Source organism: Homalodisca vitripennis, chromosome 7 (assembly GCF_021130785.1).
Source record: "Homalodisca vitripennis isolate AUS2020 chromosome 7, UT_GWSS_2.1, whole genome shotgun sequence".
Taxonomy (NCBI): Eukaryota; Metazoa; Arthropoda; class Insecta; order Hemiptera; family Cicadellidae; genus Homalodisca; species Homalodisca vitripennis.
In genome coordinates this window covers 67,242,400-67,269,136 of record NC_060213.1, presented here as the reverse complement: position 1 = coordinate 67,269,136, position 26,737 = coordinate 67,242,400, and the positions used below count along the sequence as shown (strand labels likewise).

The 26,737-nt window shown below is 32.1% G+C and overlaps 1 protein-coding gene across 1 annotated transcript; it reads right to left on the bottom strand.

Annotated features, from left to right (window-relative positions):
• Positions 1–8,262: 8,262 nt before the first annotated feature.
• On the bottom strand, positions 8,263–24,494 carry LOC124366763. The gene is made up of 6 exons (XM_046823364.1): positions 24,323–24,494; positions 20,190–20,196; positions 14,367–14,563; positions 12,086–12,265; positions 8,544–8,607; positions 8,263–8,419 (listed from the first exon to the last, which is right to left on the bottom strand). Exons 1-6 carry the CDS (start codon positions 24,492–24,494, stop codon positions 8,263–8,265), a joined length of 777 nt encoding a protein of 258 aa, XP_046679320.1.
• Positions 24,495–26,737: the final 2,243 nt, after the last annotated feature.

Sequence of the window (26,737 nt, the reverse complement as noted above, 5' to 3'; positions counted from 1 at the left end):
ATTATTAAATCAATCAATGATTGGCAGAATTATGCGACGAAAAGTTTCGTACACTGAATTTGGAATGACTGGGGTCCTAAATATTAAAAACGAGGTCGTGAAAACGTTGATTGGAAGGTAGGCATACGATATTAACACCAAAAACACCGTGCCGGTTCGTCGAGGGAGCGGGCAGCCAGCTTTGATCAAAGACTCCGACCACAGGAACTCTAAGATGTCTTCGCCCTACGGAAGCCAGAAGAGAAGAGAGCAAGAAACCTAATTCCAGATATCTAGAAAACCTGAAAAAACTAGAAACCAATCAAATAGGCAGAATTCCACAGAAACATCTAGAAAGAGATAAACCATCAGGAAAAACAGACGACTCGACCAGCTGTAGTGAAACAGCTCCCGGCCCGTCCAACGGCCAACAAAATAAAGTGGCAAACGCCACAATTATAAACAATTCAATTTTGTGTCTACGTTTACAACGTAATCATGTCACTAAAAGTAGCCGTTACAATTTTATATCCTAACCTTTATCGTAGATGTCTTTTAGTATGAGGAGGATTTTAGTAGAGGACAATTAAACTCTCCCAAACAGAAACAAATTAAAAACATTTTCAATAAAGTTTGCTTAAGTAAATGTGATGGTCCACAACATTGAATGCTCAACTAAGATCAGAAAATAACCCTGCCTGAAGCATACTGCCTTGACTGAAAACCGAATATATGTTTTGGTAACCGAAGCTGTTGTGGCATTGTTACTTCGGCCTGGCCTGAAGCTAAAGTTATTACTGTGAATAAAAAACGATCCGAGGGCCTGTCAAGCACAAAACAGTTAAATAATTTTGTTATTTTAACCAATAATTATTGTGGTATGTTAGTTACATAAATGAAGAAGAGATCAGATTACAGATCCCGAAACGTAGTGTAACTTTATTGTATCACTGAACAATGGCAAATGTCCTGAGAAATCCTGTTTTCTTCCTCCAAAACAGTAAGCCTAATCTTATTCATCAAAACAACCGAAACTTGAAACATCCAAATTTCCTGCGCTGAAAGATGAAAAAACCGGTATAAGGAAGTTATATTTCAAGATGGTCTTCATTAACATAGGTGACCCACGGCACTTTTTTTAAATTCTACAATAGCAACTTCATAAACTATAACAAGTTACAAAAAACGTTCAGTTTTCCTAGAATTGAAAATGCTCCGTAAAACAAACAATTTCGGGTTTTACCACCATCCTTCAATAGCCGTGGAGGAAATAACCCACTATAAAGACAAAAGACGTCAAGAAGCATTAGACAGGGGAGTATTTAGATTGCTGTGCAGTTAATTAAGGCACTACCAGATTATTTTAATCGGTTATTACAGTAGCATTATCAGTTCACGTTGACGGCACAGTTGGTGTGGAGAACTTCACTGGAAGTTTCCACACCAACTGTGGAACTTTTCACACCGAGTCAATCTTTAGTAAGATCGACTCGGCTGACCCGCTACATGCAGCCGTAGTTCCATGTCGCTGGTACTACTACTGACTACGCACGTTAGATGCGCGGTGGAAGTATGCGGTTGATATTATCAAGAGAAACAGAATTTAGCTTGTGTTTCTCTTCATACTACACGTTGTTTGACTAACCTCTAAAGAATTACAGAACTGTGAATAACACGTCCAAAATACTATAATTCAATTTTTAGGAAAGCAAACTGATAATTTTTGAGCCTTTTCCAATAAATAAGATTAATATACTCTTAAATAGTTATATGGATTTATAATAATAAAACACTTAATGATTTAATAAGTCAGAACTATAACCACAGGTGTTTTTACTCGGTTTCCCAGGCCACCAACAAATGAGAAAGTACTTAATTATTTTGACGAACAGATTATCGACTTACGTATCTTAGTATCATTTGTGGCTCTTCTCATGATTAAAACAACGTTACCCATGTAGCCTAATACTTTCTTGAATGACCTGGTCCAGGTACTTCATGGCGTTAACGTCGGCAGCGGTAACGTCACGGTCCAGGTCTCCCATTACTTCCTCGATCTCCATGAACATCCTATCCTAAACATGAGAGCTAGAATGTAATTTGATATATTAAGGCTGCTTTATCATGGTGCACTTCCCTAATTACTTCTCGGGGTCTTCTTTAATACCACGTTCTAAACATGAGGACTACAGTGTAATCTAATATAGTAAACTCGTGGTTAATTTATGTTACATATATACAGGGTGGCGCATATAGCAGTTTCCCTATAAATTGGGATATTTTGTTTATATAGATTGGTTACAATGTTACTGTGGCAGGAACACAGAGTAGTTCATTGTTGTCTGTTCCAGTGGGTAGTGTAAAATGACGCTCTTTGCATTTGTTATTTGGTTTTGTCTGTTTGTAAAATGTTTAAAACCCAACAACGAGTTTATATCCTTCAGTTGTGGTGGAAGGCTAATATACCGTAAAATACTGCTATAATAACGAAGAATTTAGTGGTAAATATCCAGGTGTCGCGATACCACACGGCAGTATATGCGGAGGTAAATTATGAAATTTGAAAACACCGGAAGCGTTTTTAATGGCCCGAAGTGTGATCGTCAACGATCAATTCGCAACGAAGAAAACCTGCAGAAAGTTGCTCAAAACTTTCATAGCCAGTCTCGGTAAATTGACTCGTAAGGCATCTGCTGAACTAGAAATATACTACTACACGGTCAGACGAACTAAATCAAGAAAACACAACTTCAGGAAAGTATCATTCTATAAGAGAAATAAAATAAAATAACAGTACAATAAGTATTTAATTTAAGTAAAATAAATATTATATATCTATGTAAAATAAATGGAATATTAATAGGTACAATAACTTCTAATTTAAAACAATTTTTGAAGCTTCAAAGCTTCTTCAATTTTTCTATGCTCAATAAAGTGTTTTTTTTTGTATTTGGAGGAATTGGAAAGGATAAATTTGTAATGGATACATGTTGAAGTTGATATCAATTATAACAAAATGGGCTTCTGAATAACTAAGAGGCGAATTCTAGTATCTTCGTCAATACGGTAATTACCGTCTGTGATAACAACTACTACTCTGATATATATATATATATGGAGATGTCTGTGTGTGCGCGCGTGTGTGTGTACATAATCTTCCCCATGGATACTAAAGCTGCCCTACAGGTTAAATTCTTTCTTTTTGCATGTGACAAAATTCTCCCGTTTCTTATAGAGAAATTATTATTTGAGATTTTAAATGTACAGATGTATCTAATTAATAAAAAAAACGCACACTCATAATGGGGTTGCATCCATGTTAGTAAAATATATTTTAAATAAATCTGTGAATATATTATATATATTATATAAATATTATATATCTATGTAAAATAAATGGAATATTAATAGGTACAATAAATTATAATTTAAAAAACAATTGTTGTAGCTTCAAAATGTTGTGCTTCAACAAAAACTGTGAACAATAACAATAAATCAGTGAAATATATATATATAATAAAATCAGATGTGTGAAGCTGATAATAATGTATGATAAACACCTTGCGTTACCTGTACTTCAGGATGGTGTCCTATTGTAAGAAGCAGAAAAGACAGAGCAGAAACAAATTGTGTCAGATGCCTAAAACAGAATAAATATTTCCCGATCATTTAAAAATGACTAATGTATTCTAGGTGTTCGTACATAGTCAAGAAGAGGTTTCTAGAATCCAGAATATAATCATTTCACAAGGCTAATTTGCATAGTATCATCATAGCTAGTTATATCGTTAAATAAAGCTTATAATTCTGAAAACAATATACGCATTTATCAGTAAGTTACAAATCAGTTAAATTACTTTACTGGACTACAAATTGTAACGCTTATACTTACAGTTACTATCATAGTTAAAAAATTCATCTTTCCAATCATGGTCATCAGATATTATTGGCAGATTTTTCAAACATTACATCCACCAAGTTTACGCTATGACAAGCCTAAAAATCAAACATCAGATATGGATTAAATCTACATATTTAAATCTAAATTTTAGAAAACTAATTAATTTGATCTAAAATTGATTTTTTTACTATTATCAAAATATATCAAATTTTATTACTACCAAACTTTCTTTCAACAAATAGGTAGATCATGATTCCATTAAATAATAATAATAATTTTGCTTTGAAAGTTATGTGGGCATTTTAAATAAGCATTCATGGCAGTAGTAGAAAACTACATTATATAAGTAAATTATTCATAAAAGTTACCTCCTGCCATTTGACTAAGGTTATACTTTATCAAAAAAATAGCTGCTACGTAAACTCAACTTTAATACCTAGACTTAACATATAAATTTATATCATTTAATAAAAAGTATGTTATTATAAAATCTACATATAAGTTACTAAGTATTATTATGTTGAGATTGTGTGAACAAGTCTTTATTAATTAAACGTATTAAACGTATTAACCTATCATTACATTATTTTCATAGAACGCTACATTTGGTAAAAAATATGTTATTTCTTGTTAATTAAAGTGCATAAATGTTAGTATATTTGTTATTTTTTAGGAAAAAAAGAGACAACTTCTTTAGAGTAAATAATCATATTATATGAATATACTCTTTATGTGCAACGGACTCTAATACTAAATTGCCCCACCTAATGTTTGCCATTCGCCATTTAGAAATCTTTACACTACGTTGTGTACTATATCGTAGAGCTAAGTAATTTTGAATTAGATTTTAATGCTTCTCACTGTACAGGATTTCACACGGTTACATGGTTGCGTCTAGAATCTGGGAAGTTCCAGTTTCTAAGATTTCTTCATTATTCATCATCTAGTTTCGAGACGCTTTCAGCATATGGCTAATTTCCAGCCTCTTGGGAGCTCCAATCCATTGTTAATCCGTTAATTTATAAAACATACATACACATTATGATTAAAATTTATTTAATAAAGACACTTTAGTTTTATTTACTAAATTTTTTAGTTAAACCTTATGCACCTTTAATATGTTATCAAGCTGTTTTGAAATACATTTTGTAATTTTCCAGCTTTATATAATACATTTACAATTGTAGGCAATGCGGCTATCCAACGGACGTAAAGCGTGTACCATTCACTCACAATGCAGACGCAAAGGTCTTTAAAAAGGCGTATTTAAGAAAAGTCGTGTCCACGCATACTGCACAACTTTTTCGTGCTGAAACAACGTGACTACTTCATGTATGTTATAGAAAACGAAAATGGGCAAAAAATCTATCCCTTAGGGTCAATACATTCCGATTTTACATTTACTGATAAGTAATTGACGGGTTTTACTGCCTGAGCTTTGCTGTGTAATTTTGATCCTGAATGTTCATCTCCTTTATTTTGAAAGTGCTCAAAGAAAAATCTGTTAGTTAACAATTTATCCATGTAAAATTTAGTCATTATTGACTAAACCTAACACATATTAAGGCTTACTGTGAAAATTGGTAGTAGCTTCTTTGGCCATGCTGCTCTGTCATTTTAAGCACCAAACTACAGTTTGATTAAATTCACTGTTTTGTTGAACGATCGTGTTATTAGCTGAGATTTCACGAAGCTTATCACGTGAAGAGCTGGAAAAAATTTTAAATCTGTTTTAAGAACAGCAAGGTTGATATGTTGCACAGAACTTTAGAAAAGCACGTTACGCACCACATGGTTGGTACCTTGTTTTATATCCTACAACTTAATTTTGGTTCCAATACACCCATATATAGAAATGTCAGGGTAGACGTAAAGAAAACTTGTGTATCTTTTAAGGTCTTTCTAAAAGATTCTATGGGAACTGCCTGATTATCTTAAGCTACCATTTATGTCATACTTTACCCCCCAGATTGGGTGAAAATCTCTGGGACGTTCAATTCTTCCATCACATACTCTGTTAAATTGCATTGATATCATTTCTTTTAACAAACTGACTGTTCTGTAATATGTGACTGTATATCTTATAACACTTTTGCTTAATGATGAGAACATGAAAACCTTAACATATAATGTCGTAGTGTTTCCTTGGGCTACAGCTCAGAAGAAACACCTTACCACGTCACGATGTGGTACTGCTACACTCACGTGACGTAGGCCAAGTAAACATCCTTAAAGTGATCCACGCACAATATCTGAGAAAACTGCATGAAAGCATAGAGCATAGGATAAAAAAAAGTTTTGATGTATTGAACGTGTGAAACCAAGGTAATCTTTTATCTGTTATTACACCAATGTACTTATATATTGTTCATCTACGCCGCAGCTGAAGGCAGTTGGCCGAGGATCGCTGCAGGAATGAAATATGAAGAGTATTGGACCTGGACCATTTAGAATTTTGTATAAAAAAGTACAATAATATTTACCCTATCATCTTTGTGTTATTGACAGTTAGAGAATTGTGCTAACTAGATCCAAAGTTCGGCGACAGTATGCCTCTTCTTACATACAATAAGTAGAAACCAGGACGGTGTCATCAACAAAAGGAACAATTGTTTCTTACAAAGGAACAAAATAGTAATACATTTTTTTATATTGTTACTAAATATGTATAATAACAGGAAAATATGTACTTACGTTCGATGTCCTGATTTGCGCCTGGAATCACTTCCTTTTTAATAGTCGCTCCTTCTTTCCATTCCTATAAGAATCATTTACGTTTTATAATGCTGAAAACACACATTACACACAAACACACACACACACACACACACACACACACACACACACACACACACACACACACACACGTACACACAAGAATTAAAAGATCACTACGTACAATCGTTAAATAATTCTAACATAATGTCGTTCTCAAAAAGGATGTAAAATTGTGTATAAAAACCAAGGATAAATGCAAACATACAATTAATTTTTAGTGACAGCTGAAATGATCTAATCTTCTTTTAAATTTTGTTAACTCCTTCGTATGTTATAAAAAAATTTAGGAAAGTGGTCTTATATTAACATTGACATTATAAATGACATCAAGTGCGTTATAACACCTTAAAACTGAAAAATATATAAACAATTTTGTTGGCTTTTTTATTGAAAATTCTTAAAAGAACTTTGACTGTAAATTTTGGTTTAAAACTAATTTGACTGTTAAAAAAATATTATTTCTTTTTTAAACCAAAAATGAAATTTTTTACTTAGAGTAATTGATACGCTTGTTTGAAATTTTCGAATTCGATTTTGGTAGAATCTTCTGGTACTTTACAAATCCCTCCTAATTAATAACAGTTATTAAATATTTTCGTATGAGCCAATACGTGTTGTGAAACTAATTCGTTGTCGTGTCTGTTGGATGAAAAAAGTTTGTTATTAATTCCTAATATGTAAGGGATTTGTCCTTAAAACCAAATATAGTCTTAGGGACAAAAATTTTAATGACAACTGATAAATCACATTATTTGATTTACAGTTAACGTAATTTCAATTGGATATGTTTTACTAGTTGCGCTATTTGTTAAAGTTTTAGATGGATTTAGAATGTTGCGTGTAGCACAATGCTTGTCTTCTCAAGAATGGCAGACTATAAGCCTTTTATTAGCATTTGAATTTGGAAATTGGTTAGAGAATAATTTAGGTCTTAAAAAGGTTCTTCAGATTAGAGTCTGTACTAAAACAATTCTACGGTGTTTTGTAAACAAATTGTGTGTCAAGGGGGATGATTCCAAAATGTTGTCGACCGTATTTAATATACTGTTAGTTTCATCTAGCCCCGGGAAGTACTGCATAATTATCGTAAGAATGTTTTATGTGAAACATGATGTCAACTCTTGTAGTGTAGGTAAGGCAGTGTACTGGTTTCCTTGACGTGAATTTTTGTTCATATTTTGACGAAAATATGTACATGTATATAACATTGTAAATAATTATGCAAATCAATATACGTATAGGCGTATTATATAAGCTACTTTTTGCTATGGATTCCTTTTTGAGACCAAAAAAAATGTTTCAAAATGATGAAAGGTACAAGCTTAAATATATAAAACATACGTTTAAAGTTAGTGTCAATATATAATTTATATAGATGCCATAACTGACACTTAACACTGAATAATTCTACTGTATTTATACGCAATTTTTGATATATTAAATTTAATTATGAGAAGACATTATTTAAAAGTATATCATTAAGAAATATCGTGCATTACTTATACTTTTACTTAGCGATTGTTTAAAATGAAGATTTTTTTATTGAAGTGAATTTCTGGGGACCATTGTGGAAAGCTTTCTTCCCCGTATCCTATAATTAAGTTTTAAGCACCTGTAATCAACATACCTGACTGATAACGTCCATACATTGGTCCCGAATTTTTTAAAGATTCTTTCAGCTCCTTCCCATAGAACACTTTAAACAGCCAGTCAATATGTAACCAAAACTTGAATATCCGTAAGATGAGTAGCTTGCCAATACTAAGAACAGAAGGAAATGTGTGTCATTTAGTTACAGTTTGTACGTGTTTAAGAATAATTGAAACAAACAATGTTTCCTTTTAAAACTGCATGTTGCAAAGTAAAAACTATAAAGCCAACTTACTTATGAATTGCAAATTTGCCATCCATTAAATTATCAATCTTGAGGTTTCTTGAAAGTAATGATTCTGAAACAATGCGGAAACAATGAAATTAACTAGAATACAACTCAATGGTTTCAGCTCTTTTCCTTTATATATATATATTATATATATATATAATATTATATATATATATATATATATATATATATATATATATAAAACAGCAGTTACTGTTTTAGTACGAGATTATACCAGTTCTGACTGAAAGAGGAACAAAGGCGAGTATTTTCTCTAATCCTACAATTTTTCTTAACAACTTTATCCACATCATATCTATATATATAAAAATGAAACTGTTCGTGTGTAACAGCATCACTCACAAACGGCTGGACGGATTCGCCTAATTTTTTTTTTAATTTGTTCGTCTTGATCTGTAGAAGGTTATAGGATACTTTTTATCCCTTTCCCGATTCAGGATTCCGCCCCACTGGTTACAGAAATACCCGTAAGAAATGCATTGCAGCAAACATATGTTATTAAGTGAAAGAGTCTTTTCAAATTTTTAATCAGCTGTTCTTTGTAAACATATATAATGCGACAAAAATATATTTATATATAAATTTCTTTACACTTATAGTTTTAAAGCATAGAGTAAGCTTAAGAGAAACGACAAATTTTGTTTAAACTGTTTCTGCAATCATAATATATAAAAATGAATGTTTGTGTGTTTGTCCTTTATAGACTCAGAAACTATTGGACCGATCACTATGAAAAATTTGTATTTTTCTATGTAGAAGGTTTATACGCGATGCCCATTGATGTAACTAACCACCAGGCTGTACTGCAAGATATAAAAGTTATCAAAGCGCCTGCACATTATAAACTGCAATTACAACACAGTAGTTACGTATATTAAAATATCCAAACACTATTTGAAGGCAAAGAAATATACGGGCAAAGCTTAAGAGACGCGTGCGAAGCCGCGGGAAACAGCTAGTCATTCATAAATTTCAAATCAATCTTCACAGCCCCGGCCTAACTAATGCCTTCTAATTATCAAATCAAATAGGTGATTCCCTTTCCGCTATCCATCTACATAGTACACTTATTTACCGCGGACATACTTACCCAAAGTGTCAGTATTATTTCATTTTATATTGAACTTTTTAAACAATTAATGACAACACAAGTGTTTTTAGTCATCGCCAAATCAACCTCCTCTACAGAGAAAGGGTGCACCCTCCTCCACTTCTATTGTTTGATACAGTCCACTACTCTTATAGACTTCACATTCAGGGACCGACGAAATGAAAGTAGTAGATATCGCATAGACAGACAGAGGGACGCATTTATTTATTCCAACGGCAAACTCATTGTACATGAACATTTTCAGCATTAGATGGCGTGCTGACATAAACATCTGTAATTTATATCATATGTGTCATAAATATTAATATAATAATGTATTGTTAAAAGAGTGCTGTAGGTATATATATAAAATATATAGTAACAAATCTAAGCCAACCAAACATTACCATTTATAAAATAACTAATAACAATATAAAAAATATAAGCATTAAATAATAGTAAAAACCTATTTAGAAATAACATAATTTCTACGACTATATCAACTAAGCATTAATAACTATGTAATTTGTGGCAGCGATATAAAGCAATTATTGGAGATTATAACGGATATAATATCTCTATTTCACTCTCGCTATCCTTTTGCTCGTTGCTAACAGTGGTAGACTTTGGGAGGTACTGAAACATTTACAGGCATTTCAAGGTTAAACATAACTAAAAAACCCAACCCAAATAGAACAAAAGTCTAATATTGAAGAAATCAAGAATAGCAACATGAATATCGTTGATATGTAACACTATGTCACTTAACAGTACTCCAGAATCGGTAGGACTATGATTTTGCAAAGTTTAACCAGGATTGATAGAAGAAGGAAGTTTTTAATCACTTTGCATAACAATCACATCTGTGTATTGGCACTTCTGCTCACATAAGCAATATGATTCCAAGGTCTTGAAGACATTAGTACTCCAAGGTCTTTAAATTTATCAATTTTGTCCTACATGGATTTGTATAAGTCAATGGGCGTGCTAAGTTTTACATAATTCTGAATCGTACATCTTCTAAAATAGTATTCCATTGCATTCAAATTAATTAAGGCTGCAATAGAACATAAGGCATCCTGCAAGGCTTCACAGTATTATTACACACAGTGTCAACTATCGATTGCTTCGAGGAATATCTTAACTTCATCAGCGAACACGAGGCATTTAGTAAGAATTATATTATATATGTAATTTACAAAGAAGATTAATAAAAACGGTAAAACATTTGAGCCTTGGAGCACTCCAGATATTAATAGAAATGTATAGGAGTATGGCCCAACACATTTCACTATCGTGCCTGGGTTTTACTCAAAAGTGCGTCGGCTCTTGACTTCTATAAATTTTTCTTTCACCAAGAGGAATCAGGATAACTTGATTTCGGTCATTTGCCATCCTTGGCTACAACAGATGTAACACAACGTTTCGAGGATTCTAATCTGTATCTTCGTCTGGTGGAGGAGGTAATAGTCCATATAAAAATAAAGAACATAAAAAGAAAAAGAAGGGAAAGAAAAAGGGTTCAAACATTCCCAAAAACTGCTTGGACTCTTCTCCAGGCATGTCCCATGCAAAAGTCATAAGCACGAGAAACACGATCAGACATCACACCGGCACAGTTGAAAGTGGAATACTAACACTAAAAACGATGTCGGCTCTTTCTTTGGCACCGCATCATGTTATTTGAAACAATAGAACAGGAAGACGATTGTCAGAAGTAGGAAGGGTTAAAGGCAAGCCGCTTTTGGCCCTATATTTTGCTCCTAAAATTGTCAAGGTTTATGTACGAATTTGGTTGTTGGAGGTTTCTTTCATTGGTATAATCTTTTAGCCGGACATGAAGTTGGTTTTTTTTTAGTTAGAGATAAGATTCTTTGGGTGAAATTCATTGTTTTCTTTGAAACTCTTTACATCTCGTAATCTACGGTGCCGATAAGTTGTGATTGTCAATTATATTAAGTGCAAAGTAAAAAAAATTCGATAGTAAATTATTATTTATAGACCGATAATATAAACGTTACTCGAAACTAACAAGCTCCTGTTTGTACTCTAGACAGGTTTTTGACATTGAACAGAGCCTGGGTTAAGTGTAGAAAATTATGGATAAACATTGTTGACGAATTTGCAGCTAATACTTATTCTGTTAAACACTTAGTCATATTACAGCATATACAAGGTAATATCTTTATAATGGTCAATGATCATCTACATAATAATATAATTAAACTATAAATAATCTAAAATTAAAGGATTAATTACTTTTACACTGCTTTTATGCCCCTTAGGCTTTCAATTTTGCATAGGATAAACAACAAGTATTCAAAAAATAATATAATTTCTTCAAATGCAATGTATTTTAACGCTGGTTTGAATTATTTTTTTAATATAATTTAATTTTCTATACAATCTCCATTGCGAAAATTAACATACTTACTTGTGCTAGCAGTCACAGCCATTTCAAAAATCTCATCAGTACGATCTGAAGGTGGGGAGCTGACCGATAACTGTTCTGTTAACTTCCTACCGACTTCGTTGAAGACCGGAAGGAAGTTCTCTACATTAGAAGGATGCATCACGGGGTTCATCAGCCTCCGGTACTTCCTCCAGATGTGAACTGTAGCACAAATGTATTTTAAATGTAATTTTAGTAGCCTAAAATAGCAATACATTTCACTGTTTATTCTTCCTTTTAAAGATATCTGAACTACTATTTCAAACATAAAAATTAATACGGCGCTTGAAGAATGGAATCACATACTTAATTTTAAACAGTAACATTTCTTAGAAAACAGGTCTAATGACCATTATTTATCTGGTATTGTAGTAAATATTTTGTAAAATAAAAATGTATAACTCGGTAGCTTTGCTTTACAACTGAAAATAGTGACTGAGTTCATATCATGAGTATGGTACTTTAAAATATTAAATTTTTTGCTGTATTCATTTAAATATATATTTATAGATAGTAAGATTATATAAGTAACGTTTTGTTAGTAATAAAATATGCTCACCTGGAGATGAAAGAATATTATTGCCCAAACACACTTTGAGCAGGGAGTAGATATTATCTTTCTCTAGCATACTAGAGCTGTTCAAAATAACCTGAAAACAAGTGATTTAGTTAATAGTCGTATTATTTAAACGTGTGTCTATATATAATAGGGAAAAACCCGCAAAAGGGTGGACAGAATTTGGTTTCACGTGATCATTTTATAAGCATGGTTTTAGAGCATTTGATTTTACTCAATAAGGGATCGATTTCTAATGACATATAATTAAGGATATTCTTACATTTAATTTTATAACGTTTTGTATGTTAGATTTTAAATGTAATGCTAAAAATTATTTTTTCCGTATTACTATAACCAAATATTTAACTCCTTTGCAAAAATATAATAGTAAACAATGTATTGAGTTGTCTTCTCAAAATGTCAATAGGGTGGACCGTAATAAAACTCTAGGTCTGTAGTACATGTAGATACATCTGTTTTCATTCTAATTATTAGTTGCCGTATAGAAATAGTGAACAGTGACTAAATATCAATAAATTATTACACCTAAAAACTTAATCATTATGATTAGGTTATACTTACTTGGATATCCGCTGGGTCTACTACTACGAAAATAGGAATTGGGGCCAATCCAAAAGCAGAATATGCCATTGGAATCCGAACTTAATTTTAGTAGATTTTTAGTCACATCTGAAAGCAGATAGCCTTTGTATCATATACAGTAGTTCTTCATCATCAAAAATTAAGAATACATAAATAACTCTAAAAGGATGTTTTTCTTAAATGTTGACCAAAAACCCTGTATTTTTTATGTCTGTAATGGAACAAGGCTGTTCTATTGTCTTGGTTGAGGAGGTGGACTGTAGGTTGCTGGCATTCTCCTGCAAAAGATCTGCTTCTTTGAAGAAGAGTAATCCAATAATAATACATTCCAATTATCAATCGACATAGAACAGTTTTTCTGGACGACACCTCTATTAAAACAATAGGTGTTAAATAATTGAGATAGGGGTTCTAACTATTTGACGGAGTTGCATATAAGACACGATCAAAAAAAAAGTTAAAGAGTTAAAGAGGGTAAATGCATATTGCTTTTGATACGCTTTATACATAATTTGTCCATTTACACCATGATGAATAAACAACACGTTCTAAAGGTGCGTACACTGCAATTTAAAATTTCTGATCATAAATCTTTTAATTTTTTGTCTTGTTTAATTCTGTATTTTATATTTTCTTTTATTTTGAGTTTTTGCCAAGTGATTAGACATAATTTGGCTTTTTGGATTTTTTGGCTCTTTTTATCTATAATGACATAGCTTTAATATTTTAAAATTTTATTTCTTATGAATGACACAATATGTTCAAAAAGACGTTACTTTTCCTAAGATGAAAGTTATGGTTTGCACCTGGATATTATCTTTTAAACGTTTCATCCGGTTTCTACTTTACCCAGATCCCAGGAGTAGTCTTCAGGTACGTCACAAACTGTAATGTTTTATTTTACGCAGCAGATGCCATCTGAAAGTCTTCAGTTCATCGCAATAAATATATCTTTTACGACCAAACCACTAAATTAATCTGATGTTAGAGCATTCTACATCTGGTCTAGACCCTCAGAAAATTCCCGTTTATCACCACAAACCCAAACAATAATAGATTAATTATAGTTCCCGTATGAAATATAACATTTAATAAACTTGCCAGTGATGTCACCAAAGAAGAGGAGTGCGTTGCCGATGATGGGCAGGGTGGGAGGACACGGTAGTTTGGTAGCGATGGCGAGAACATGTCTGTACTGCCATCTGAACCGCAAGTACATTGTCAACAGGAGTAGACAGACAGCGTACAGTAGAACCAGGAAAAACTGACATTGCCGAGGCTGTACTGGTGTCGGGCTCCTAGGAGTATGAACAAAATATATTTAATTACTAAGTAAACCGTAACACAGGCCTAACTGAAACAATATATACTAACCCTCCACCCCCCTGACAGATGACCGAGGCAATAGAAGGTCTCTCACCAACACACCGTGGTTCAATGTAGTCGCACTGTACCGTGAGTGTCTGCCTCCAAATATATCTTGGCTTGTTTATATTGTGTTAAACAATATATGCTATTCATCCCTGTTTGTAAAAATATATAATTAAATTGCAGTTTTCTGTAATAATGTAAGCAACAGTGGTAGTGGTGAAATATATATGAAGGAATAATCCTCCGTTTAACTTCTGCATTTCTCGTCTTAGGTCTTAACTAAAATCTTTCTCCAACCTTCGCACCCTTTGATGTATCCGGCAAACATCCTTATGCCCTTTTTCAAATATAGAATCGAATACCCCGTCTCTTTTTATAGTTTCACAAAAGAAATCGCATAGTTAAGAACATCCCTATATTTGGTCAAACGCTGTAGCCACCGCCATGACACTTCTATGACGTCATAATCATAAAGTCGTCATCCGTGCACTTCTCTACAGAATTGTGGTTATGGGCTTATACGGTCATTTAAGACCGTATGACAATATTTACGAAGAACTAACATTAAAATATACTTGATGCCTGAAAAAAGGGGATATCATTAGGATAGTTAAGGTTGTCGTAGTGGGACTTGGACTGTCACTGGAAGAGAACCAGGTGGTGGTACAACACAGAATTTAACCATTTGTTAGGCGAGATGGTGCCACCAAGTGAACCAGTTCCAAAACGATGTGATTACGAACTTTTTTATTTCCAAGTAAAAAATAGGGAAACAATAATATCGTCACATGGGATATTAATCCAGGATACGTCAACGAGCATATCTATCGTGATAACAAGTTCCGCTTGTCTAAATATACAGGATACAAATATGCTAACGCCGGGACAGAAAATTATTTAAGAGGAGGCAGACGGAAAGACTTATCAAAGTATAAACTGTTTGTGACCTTGACAAGTTAAAGTGAACCCTGCAACAATCTACGCGTGAGGAGTTTTTAGTGCTATGTAATAAACAGACATTTTACGGCTTCTTATCATCTGTCCGCTCAAATGTCAATATACCATTACAGTACAGTTTTTCCTACATTATTGTAAAAATATGAGTTACTAAATAATAACTATGCGTGTTGTTAGTAATTATAATAAAACGTATTATCAGATTACACAAGGAAATTTCCCTAAATATAATATAATTCCACAATAGAATAGTTTTTGTGAAATTTTCCTGATGCGTACACTTCACTTTGCCAATATATTTTTCGGCTTCAATGTGGGATAATTTGTGAGGAAAATGATTTAAGTACCAAATAGAGAAGGTAAGACTTACACAAAAATACGAAGTATTTACGAGTCATCATGGCTAAATGAAAAGGAGGTAGTATATAAGAGGTAAGGCTTTTTTAACATAAGTACTAAGGCATTTTTATACGAGAAGTGGGAATAAAACCACTAAAGATCTCTTTAGCAAAACTATAAATTCACATAAATTACTTTTAGAATTCTTAAAAATCGAGTTCATCGAGTTCGTCCTAAAGTTAAGCGAGATCATTATTACAATAGTTCTAAATATTTCTTTAATTTAGCAAATCTTATGAAATACTGTAAATTAATGAAAACCTCTACATTAAATTTTTTGTAATTCATGATGAAGCAATAGTTTTTTAACCATAAATTAATTTAGCCCCTAAGATAAAGTTGCTAGTGAATTGTTTTCTTCATGTTTTTCATTCCACATTTTAATTACTTGCCTATTGTAATAATCCCGTACAAAAATTATTTTATTTGTTATATAAAATATTTATGTGTTATTTTAGCATTTTTACCCATGATTTTATATAATTATTATTATGAGCTAATTTAATTCAGTAGCGAGATAATGCTGCAGAGCTAATTTTGTTATTGTGTTTCAAGATTTTATTTGCTAATAGTATTAACGAACTCACATTGGTTAACAAGTAATAATCCTGGTACATCGTCAATATTATGTACTAATTTTATAATTGAGTTCGTAGTGTAATTGTACGATGATGGAAGTAATTTCATTAATTTATATTGAGTTCCAATGTAATGGAATTACCAATGCTCAAGAGATATGAAACTGTAAATGTGAAATGGAACATTACATTCATTCCCATACTTGTTTGAATGTGTTTTTTAAACGTTTAGGTGGTGCGGTCAAAGTTACTATTTTGTATGGTATAACGACTTACCAACCAATACTATTTAACCACAACATTACTTAGTCAACCATATTACAGAAGTTGCCATGTTTTTATTATTATTAATAGCCTTAGTCTTGATAGCATTCAATTTTAGAAACGTCCAAAATACAATATGGTAGAAAAGTGTAATACTGCTTGACACTTTACAAAAAATAAAACTTCACGGCGTTAATGCTTTATCTGCCTGCATAAAAATAATCGATAGCTCAGTCAAGAAATTATTGTGCTACTTTTTAGTAATGACAAAGATGTACATTGTATTTAGTTGTCTGTAATTGAAGCGTAAAAGACCTGCCAATGTAATATTATTGAGATATATTAAAATGAATATACGAAAAAATTACAACATTTTGTACATATAAAGAGGACGATTGTTTAATATGGAGTACATACCGATGTACGAGTAGGTCAGCTCTGTTGTGAAGTCATTTACAGACTAGTTCTTACATAGTTTCTTTGCATGATCAAGGTTCTTTACATATCAAGGTCTCTTCGCTGTTTAAATTGGAAGGTGAACACGTGTAGATAATAATAAAGTGTACTTACTTTTCTGAAGCAATGTAATATATTAAAGGTAACAGCTTAATTGATCATTAAACTCGGGAAGGGGGCATGTATAATGCTTTCGGCTTGTGCAAGCGTATCTTTAAAGTGGCTGTGCTCGCTTATGCGTTGACGGATTTCTTTGAAAAAAAGTACTGTAGGAATAGGTATGAAAATGACTAAATAGTTGGTATCTTATTCATTTTATATAACTTCACCGGTTTTTTGTTATTTGACTTTATAAAGTTTAACTTTAAAACATTGTCGAACTTATAACAAAATCTAAAAGAATTATTCCTCCAATTTTTGGTAAAATTAATCAGTTTTTAGTTATTTTTATAGAATGATTTAAACACCTCCTATTTTGAAACGGGTAAAATGAATAATATTGTTAATATTTTATTTCCTACAGAACCTACCATAGGTTAATACAATTCTCGTTTCATAAACTTATCTTAACTGGTTCAAACTATGTAAACGTTTTATAAAAAACACATAGACAGGAAATTAGAGGTTGTAGGAAATCCCTTCACATTAAATTTTTTTCCTCATTTTTATGTGTAAAACAAAATCCCAAAGTAATGGAACACTTTTACTGAACACCCTGTATATAATTTTATTTTACGAAAAGTTGTATTTTCCCATAAAATTGGGTTGGAACGTCGTAGAGATGTATTTTTCGTGTCATTGTGTTTCTATTAAATAGAAAATTAAAACTAAATGTCACAAGATAGGGGTCGAAACTTGAAAATTTAAAGTTACACCCACAGGACCCTTCTTTAAAAAAAGAGGGGGGATTTTGTTATCAGACAAAATCCAAAGAACTATTTTAATAAGTATGGTGAAAGTAGTACATCGATATCTCAATCCGTTTGGAATTTATCCAGAGGTACCAGGTCTTAATTTACACCATGTATAGCTATACTGTACTATACTATATAGTACATTAGTAACTCGTAATTCTTCAGATTTGAAGAATGATTCAATATGTAATTGCGTTAGTGAGTAGTTTTTATGAAGATGCAGTTACAAAAACGGTAGTAACAGTATTATATGGAACATTTCTTAGACCGTTTGATATTCTGTAGGAAGTTGTCTAGGCCCGGTACTCTTAACATTGTACACGTCAGATCTGGACAACTGTGTGCGCCACTGCAAAGTCCATCTGTATGCCGATGATTGCCAGTTGCATATGCCATTTGGGTTAAATGGGTTGGAGGAGGCTATTGCTAACGTAAATTCAGATTTGGAGTACATGCGAGTGTGGTCGGGGAGTCATGGTCGCTGAACGCTAAAAAATGCACGGTTCTCTACATAGCATCAGCGGCTCAGGAGCAGTATATCAAAGAGAGCAACGTGCAAATCAGGATTGGAAATGAAAACTTGAGTGTCAATGACACTGTAAAGACGCTTGGCATTGTGCTGGACAGTGGGCTGGGGTTTTCTGACAATGTGTCGTTTGTTTCTCAGAGATCACTGGGGAGACTGCGAGGCATGTATACGCTGAGATCTATCCTTCCAGAGTCAGTTAAGCTGCGTCTTGTCCTGTCCGTCGTGTTGCCAATTTTTTATTACCGTTTTCCTGCATACGGCAATAGCATCTCAAAGGAAGACGCAGAACGAATTCAAAGAATGCAAAACACTGCAATTCGATTTGTATACGGGCTCTGTCGAAGAGATCACGTGTCACCCTTTCGAGATGCTGCAGGACTCATGACCATGGATGCCGTGTGTAGGATACAGACGTGCTGCTTTATAAACAATGTACTGTTCCAGCGGGAGCCACGGTACCTGGCAGAAAGGCTGTGCAGTCGTGCTGAGATCGTTTGCCGCAACACTCGGCAGAGTAACCAACTTCACTTTAACAAAGTGAGGTTGGAGATTGGTCGAAGGGGGTTTTCCCATTTTGGTCCAAAGTTGTACAACGGTCTCCCTTGTGACCTTAAATTGCTTAAAGGTCGCCATTTTAAACTTCAGCTAAAGAAGCACCTCTTTTCACTGGAGTGAACGTTTTATACTTTTAACTTTGTAATTTTAACTGTTTTAAATAAGTTTAGTGTCTAAAATATATTGTATCATGTTTACGTGAGTTATTATGAAAAACAGATGTATCTGATAATCGCTTGAAATAAAAGGCATGTTTATTTATTTATTATTTCTTTATATTTAGAAAAGAATTTTAATGATCCGAAATTTTTTCGATAAAATGTTACATTTTCCAAATTATTGTCTATATAACTTTCCCTGTTATGGACGACCATAGTTACATATTCACTCAGTTATATACAATTGCGGCGGTTCCCAAAATTGAAAATTTTTGAATGAAATACTAACGAAAATAGTTAGAAAATAAAACGGGTCAGTTAACAAAAAAAACCACCGATAATAATTATTTGACTATGTTATATTTATAGTTAGGATTGACTGTATTTAATATAAATTTATCAACATCTGTAGTATGTAATTATGTTGAGAATTATTTATATTGTAATTATTTTTATTTACACACACACACACACACACACACACACACACACATTTAGTTCATTAAGTATAATTGCTTCCTATAGAACCACTTAGCACTTTCCACTTATAAAATGATCTTTTAATATTACCATCATAGCAAGAACAATGAAATACTAATCTAGTAGAGTAAGTATATAGTAAGTGTTACACAATTTGAGTATTTTGTTGTTGTGTCGCTGGAATATTTGAAACGATAATAGGGTATAACATCGTTAAATGTTTAAAAGGGTATAATACAAATACCTTAATACCCCCCACTCACCTGGCACCTGGTCATATAAGAACCTGACATTCCATATTTTATAAATATAGGATAACAAGTGATACATTTTATAATTCATATTTTGTTTTTGAAAAAAGTGGTTATAAGTTGTTATGATAATAAGTTGCTCCTTGTACCATGTCTAATCCATTTGCGTAATTAAGGTTTCGCAAGTTTCAAGGTCTGGCATGCAAAAATTAAATAAATTTTACCTTATAAGAAAAACCTATTTATAATTAGTTGCTTTATTCGGGAGGAATTAAAATTAGATGATGTAATAAAATCTACGCGTGCTTATTACACACACTTATAGTCACATATAAATTTAAGAACATGTTATAAAACTGACACGCTGTTACCTATATTAAATAATATAAAAATCATTGTTTTAGAGGTTTTTAATACTAAAATAGTAGTAGGTTCCAACTTTTTTACTTATATATTTCCTTAGAAACCACCGCATAGGAAGCATGAAAAAGAACGCCAATTCTGTTTAAAACTCAAAAATTCTTATAAAAATCTTATTCGACTTTAATTAAATAACCCAATACAATAGAGAATCGAAGGGTCCGACAGTACCTAACCCAAAACCTACCACTGATCCAAGAAAATAACTTTGCCATATATATCATATGATAAAATGTGTTAAAGTTATCCACAAGTTACTTTACACTGTAGTTGTATTGTTGCCATCACTGGTAAATGTATATAATATATTTATCAGTTTTTACCTCAAAATCAATATAGTTCCTTGTAGAATCAAAGGGAATCTATTTACAAGTGTTTAAATCTCTAAAATCTTTCCATCAATAGTTATCGTACAGACGGTCAGACATGTACATATACTTATGAACGTCCTACATGACCCTTAGTGATCATAATATTATATTAGTTCATTAGACGTTTGCAATAAAACTTACGAAACTTATCATATTATCATATTTTTTAAATTGGGTAAAAATGGAGTTGAAACCTTGAAGCTGCAGATTTGGTAGTCTTATGTTCATTACCATTTTATTATTGATTTATGATTACTTTTTTACAATCAATAGTATAAAAGTTTCCTTTTTATTTTTTTCCCTTAGTAGAATCTGTGTTTTTAAACCTATTATTTCTTTACAATAAACTATTATTTTATAAAAAAAATAAAAGAAGCTTCAAAGTATTTATTGATCTGGCGAGAATCGCAAAGGTTACCAAAAGTACTATTAAAGGATTACTCAAACGTTACTGGGTTATCAAGAATATTTGTGGCTAAAAGTATATTATTAAAATACCACATATGAATTGGTCTTCTCCTATTGTCAATAATAGTACTCTCAATATTCCACATCACGCAACCATATTTTCAGCAAAAAAATTAAAATTTATACTCTACTAGTTACTATAAACGAAATGAAATCTTCATTGCTATAGACTTTTTGTACATTTAACCTATTCCGTAGTAACACTTATTTTTAAATGCATTAACGGCAGTAAACTTGAAACATACGTTCTTTTCTTTTCAGGCCTAAATTGTAGGGTACTGCTATGGCGGAATAACTGATGATTTGAAAATTATCTAATCATTTTTTATGTTTTCAGATTGAGTTACTCTAATTAACAAAGACATAATTTGAAGTATTCAAATTTAGTATACAATTATTATAAAATATTCACTACTAGTAAACACAACTAGACCAAACTAAACAGCTTTAAAATAAAGAGAGGTTCTTTTAAAATAAAACGAATAGCCAAAGTGATTATTTGAAAACAATTTTAATAGGAATTTGATTTAAGTTTGGATTTCCAAAATCCCGTTTTGCTATTGAAGATTGAAAATATTGTTGCATTGCTTTTGTAGTTGTGTGAGAGTTTGAAGAATTGCTAGATACTATTTACATGGTATACGGGTAGAGTTGATTCGACGTACGTAAACGCTGATTTTAGCTCTAGTTCACCTTCATTTTCTTAGTGCAGCATCTGGTATCTAGTGCTGTCATAGACTTGAATCCTGGAACTGGAGTTGAATTGGACATTCACATTGAATCAACCTTTCATACCATAGATAAGTTAAGTGTAGATAACTCGGTTACTCTACCTGGAGATCTCGTCTAAAACCTTGTAGTGCTCTCAATTGTGCACCTGATGCCAATGAGAATAACCCTTCACCTAGTGTTATATTTTTAGTCTAGATGGCCCTGGTATTGACACGATGTAAAGAGTTTATTTTGAGATTTTTCATCGACGACATTCTTGGATCTCTTCAGGCGAACAAGCCTGTGACAGCGTCATAATCCATACGCTGCGGTAAGAGGAAGGTTAAATAGATACCGTTGATAATGACAAAGCTCTGACATAATAATATCCTTATGTGTTTGTGTTGGAGAAGGTGATTAGTGTCTCTATTTCAATGGTTTATTGTAAAGGCCGCCTAGAGTGAAACAGGGAATATCGCAAGGCTGCATATTGGAGTCTACTTTGTCTAAGAAAACCTTTACATGGCAGCCTAGCATTAACAGAATATATAGGTTAATAACTTCCTTGTAACCATGGTCTAAAGAAATACCATACTTCTACTAAAAGTAAGTATGTATGTATGCCAACTTAAAATATTATTAATTTATTCTTATAAGACTTGCATTTACCCATTACCCAAAATCCACACGAGATACAAAAACATTGTTTATAACATACTGTTGAAGAATTGTTATATTCTTGTTTGTTGTTTTGTTGAACAACAACAGAACAATATATATATATATATATATATATATATATATATATATATATATATATATATATATATATATATATATAAATAACTGTAATAGGATACTTTTCTTAGTTGAGTACCAAAATCGCTGTAGTTATTAGTCGCTGCAGACTAATTAGGAGTCACTAGAGAGCCGGTAAAATCTGAGACATTAGGCTGGGTCTGAGTCCAAATAGTGGTGGTCCAAATCCTCCTGAAACCGGATCTCCCCCTGTAAATACTTTAATCTCATAATGCCTACTTAAAGTTTTTCGTGATGTTTTGTAACAATAAACCTTTGGCAGAAATGTCTGTAAAAAAAAAAATTATGCCTCCTTAAAAGAAGTTAATTTGATTTATAATCTCGTGAATTTGCTTTTCTTCTTTGGAATCGTATATGATTAAAACCAGTGGGTACAATTGTAGGTAATGATGTAGTTGTCTCGTATTATTTTACTGGATTGGAGTGTTTTTATGATTATCGAATCCTTTGGTGTTTGCTAATTCATGTAATGGAACAAGGCTGTTCTATTGTTATGGTGGTGGTTGTTATGAGCTGTAGGTTGTTGGCAATTTCCTGCAAAAGATCTGCTTGTCTGAAGAAGAGTAATGCTGTATTAATAAATTCCAACTATCAATCGACTGCAGAGCAGTTTTTTAACGACAACTCTACTAAAACCCTAGGTATTAAGCAATTGAGGCATGGATTCTAATTATTTGATGAAGGTGCATATCCGACCAGATTCAAAATAAATGTTGGAAAATTTCAAACACAAATTGTTGTTGCTACCCTTCACAAATAATTTATCGATTTTCATCATGGTGAAATAAACAACACGTTATAAAGGTGCGTAAAGAACAATTTAAATTTTTTAAAATATCTTTAAAAAAATAAAATACTTATTTTTTTTAAAGAGTAATACTGCATTATACTTTTTTATCATTTGTTTTTTTGCCAAGTGATTAATCATAATCAAATAACCGTTTGCATCACAATTTTCCTGCTCTTTTTATGTATAATGAAATTGAATCTAGGATTTTAAAATGTTATTTCTTATGAATGACACAGTATCTGAAAAAAGAAGGTACTTTTCCTAAGATGAAAGTATGTCAAGCATCTGGATCTTTTCTGGCCGATTCTTGAATTATCTTTCACTATTTCACCCAGTTCTACTTCATTCAGATCCTAGGAGTAGTCTTCAGGTACATCACCAACTATGATGTTTTATTAGAGCATCATATTGTATCTGGAAGTCTGCAGTTCATTACAATAAATATATCTTTTACGACTAAACCACTAAATGAATCTGATGCTACAGCCTCCTACTCTCACCAAAAACCCAAACAATAATAGATTAATTATAGTTCCCGTATGATATATAACATTTAATAAACTTACCAGTGATGTCACCAAAGAAGAGGAGTGCGTTGCCGATGATGGGCAGGGTGTGAGGACACGGTAGTTTGGTAGCGGTGGCGAGAACATGTCTGTACTCCCATCTGAACCGCAAGTACATTGTCAACAGGAGTTTCAGACAGACAGCGTACAGTAGAACCAGGAGAACTGACATTGCCGAGACTGTACTGGTGTCGCTAGCAAGAGGAAAAAAAATATAAAATCTTATAAAATACTGTAAAGTAATTAAACATCTACATTACATTCTTTGTTATTCATCATATCGAAATAGTATGTGTAATACAATATTAATTTAGCCCCTAAGTTGACGTTTGCTCGTGAACCTGTTAATCCTTTCATTTATGTTTTCATTCCACATTTTAATTATTATCCTACTGTACTAATTCCTAAAAAATTATTCTTTTTGTTTCATATAAAATTTTATTTTAGATCTTTTACAATGCTGTCATATAACTGTTATGTATCTAATTTAATTCAATAGCAACTAATGTTGCAGAGTTCATTTCGTTACTGTGTTTCAATATTGTATTTGTGGATAATATTACTGTATTCACATTGGTTATACAAGTAATAGTACTCGTACATCGTTAGTATTATTTCCTACTTTTATAATTGTGTCCGTAGTATAATTGTACGATGATGAAAGTACTTCATCAATTCATATTTAGTTCTAATGTAACATAATTTAAAATGCTCTGGAAGTTTATGAAATTGTAAATGTGAAATGGAGCATTACATTTATTTCCATACTTTATATAATGTGTTTTATATTGTTTATGTGGTGTGAGTAAATTTAGTATTTTATATGCCATAAGTATGACGACATATCAACCAAGATTACACAACCACTAGACTATGTAGTCAACAGCATTACGTAAGTTGCCATGTTATTATGATTGTTATTAGCTTTAGTAATGATAACATTTAATTTTAGAAACTTATAAAATACAATATGATAGGAAACTGTAATAAGACTTTGGAAAGCATCAAAGTTATGACGTTAATGTATTATCTGCCTGCATAAAAATAATAGATTACTATAGATTAGTCATAAACATAATTAATTTATTCTGATAATTTTTTTTTAATTTACAGAGATTATTGAATGACATTTGAATTAATGAAATATACAGTGATTGTGCTCGCTTATGCGTTGACGGATATTTTTAAAAAAGGTACCGTTGGATTTGGTAATATAATGACCAATATTTGGTTCATTTTGCATGTTTTATAACATATTTAGCTTTCTGTAAATGAAGCATAAAATAACCTGCCAATGTATTTTTCTTGAGTCATATTACAATTAGTATACGAAAAAGTTTACAACATTTAGTACATATAAGGAGGATGATTGTTTAATTAAGTACATACCGATATACGAGTAGGTCAGCTCAGTCGTGTCGTCGCTAACATACTAATTCGTACAACGCAGGTTCTTTGCATGATCAAGGTTCTGTACATATCAAGGTCTCTTCGCTATTTTGAATGGGGAAGTGGAACTGTGTAGATTATAATAAAAAGGATTAGTTACTTTTCTCAATTAACGCAATATATTAAAGGTAACAACTTAGTTGATTATGGAATTTATTATTGAAGTTTAATTATAGGAAAATAAAACTGAAAACAACAGATATCTATCAACTGGGAAAATTTTTGGTGCTTCCTGATTGTGCAATCGTATTTTTAAATTGGTTGTGCTCGCTTATGAGTTGACGGATTTCGTTGAAATTGGCATAACAATTTTAACGTATTTCGCACTTTTACCATTTATTAACCTTTTTAAAACAGCTAAACCTTATCAAAATACAAAATCTTAATTGCTCCCGGCTTGTGAAAGCATACCTATACTCGCTTATGCGTGAAATACAAATAACAAACAAAACTACTTCCGCATTGATAATATTATTAGGATTTTATTGCCGAACTATTACAGAAGTTGATAACAAGTTTGATTGCATATCTGTGGAAATATGCTGCCACTTTTAACAAAGATATAATTCAAATCTATAATAATTTAATGGATCCGTCTTGTGAATAATAAATAATCACCACCTCTGGCATTAAAAGTACATGTTTTATTCATGTACTCTATTGCATATTTATAACTCAAATAATTTCACTGTCGTTAGATCCACGTGCGCAATCAACAATGTTTGCAAATTGATTCAGAAGTTTCACACCAAGTATTAATTTATATAATTAACTGGTTTAGCATTTTAGCTATATTCGTAGGGAATAAAACTTCAAAAAAATTCAAAATTGCTTTTAACACTTAATTTTCCTTTGAAAAGTGCTGTAAAACACTTTAACTGTTTTTAGCTAGAGCGTGTAGATTCATAAATTCACAATGTTTGAACGGGGGTTTTTCAATGAAGCCAAGCAGCCTTAACATATTAA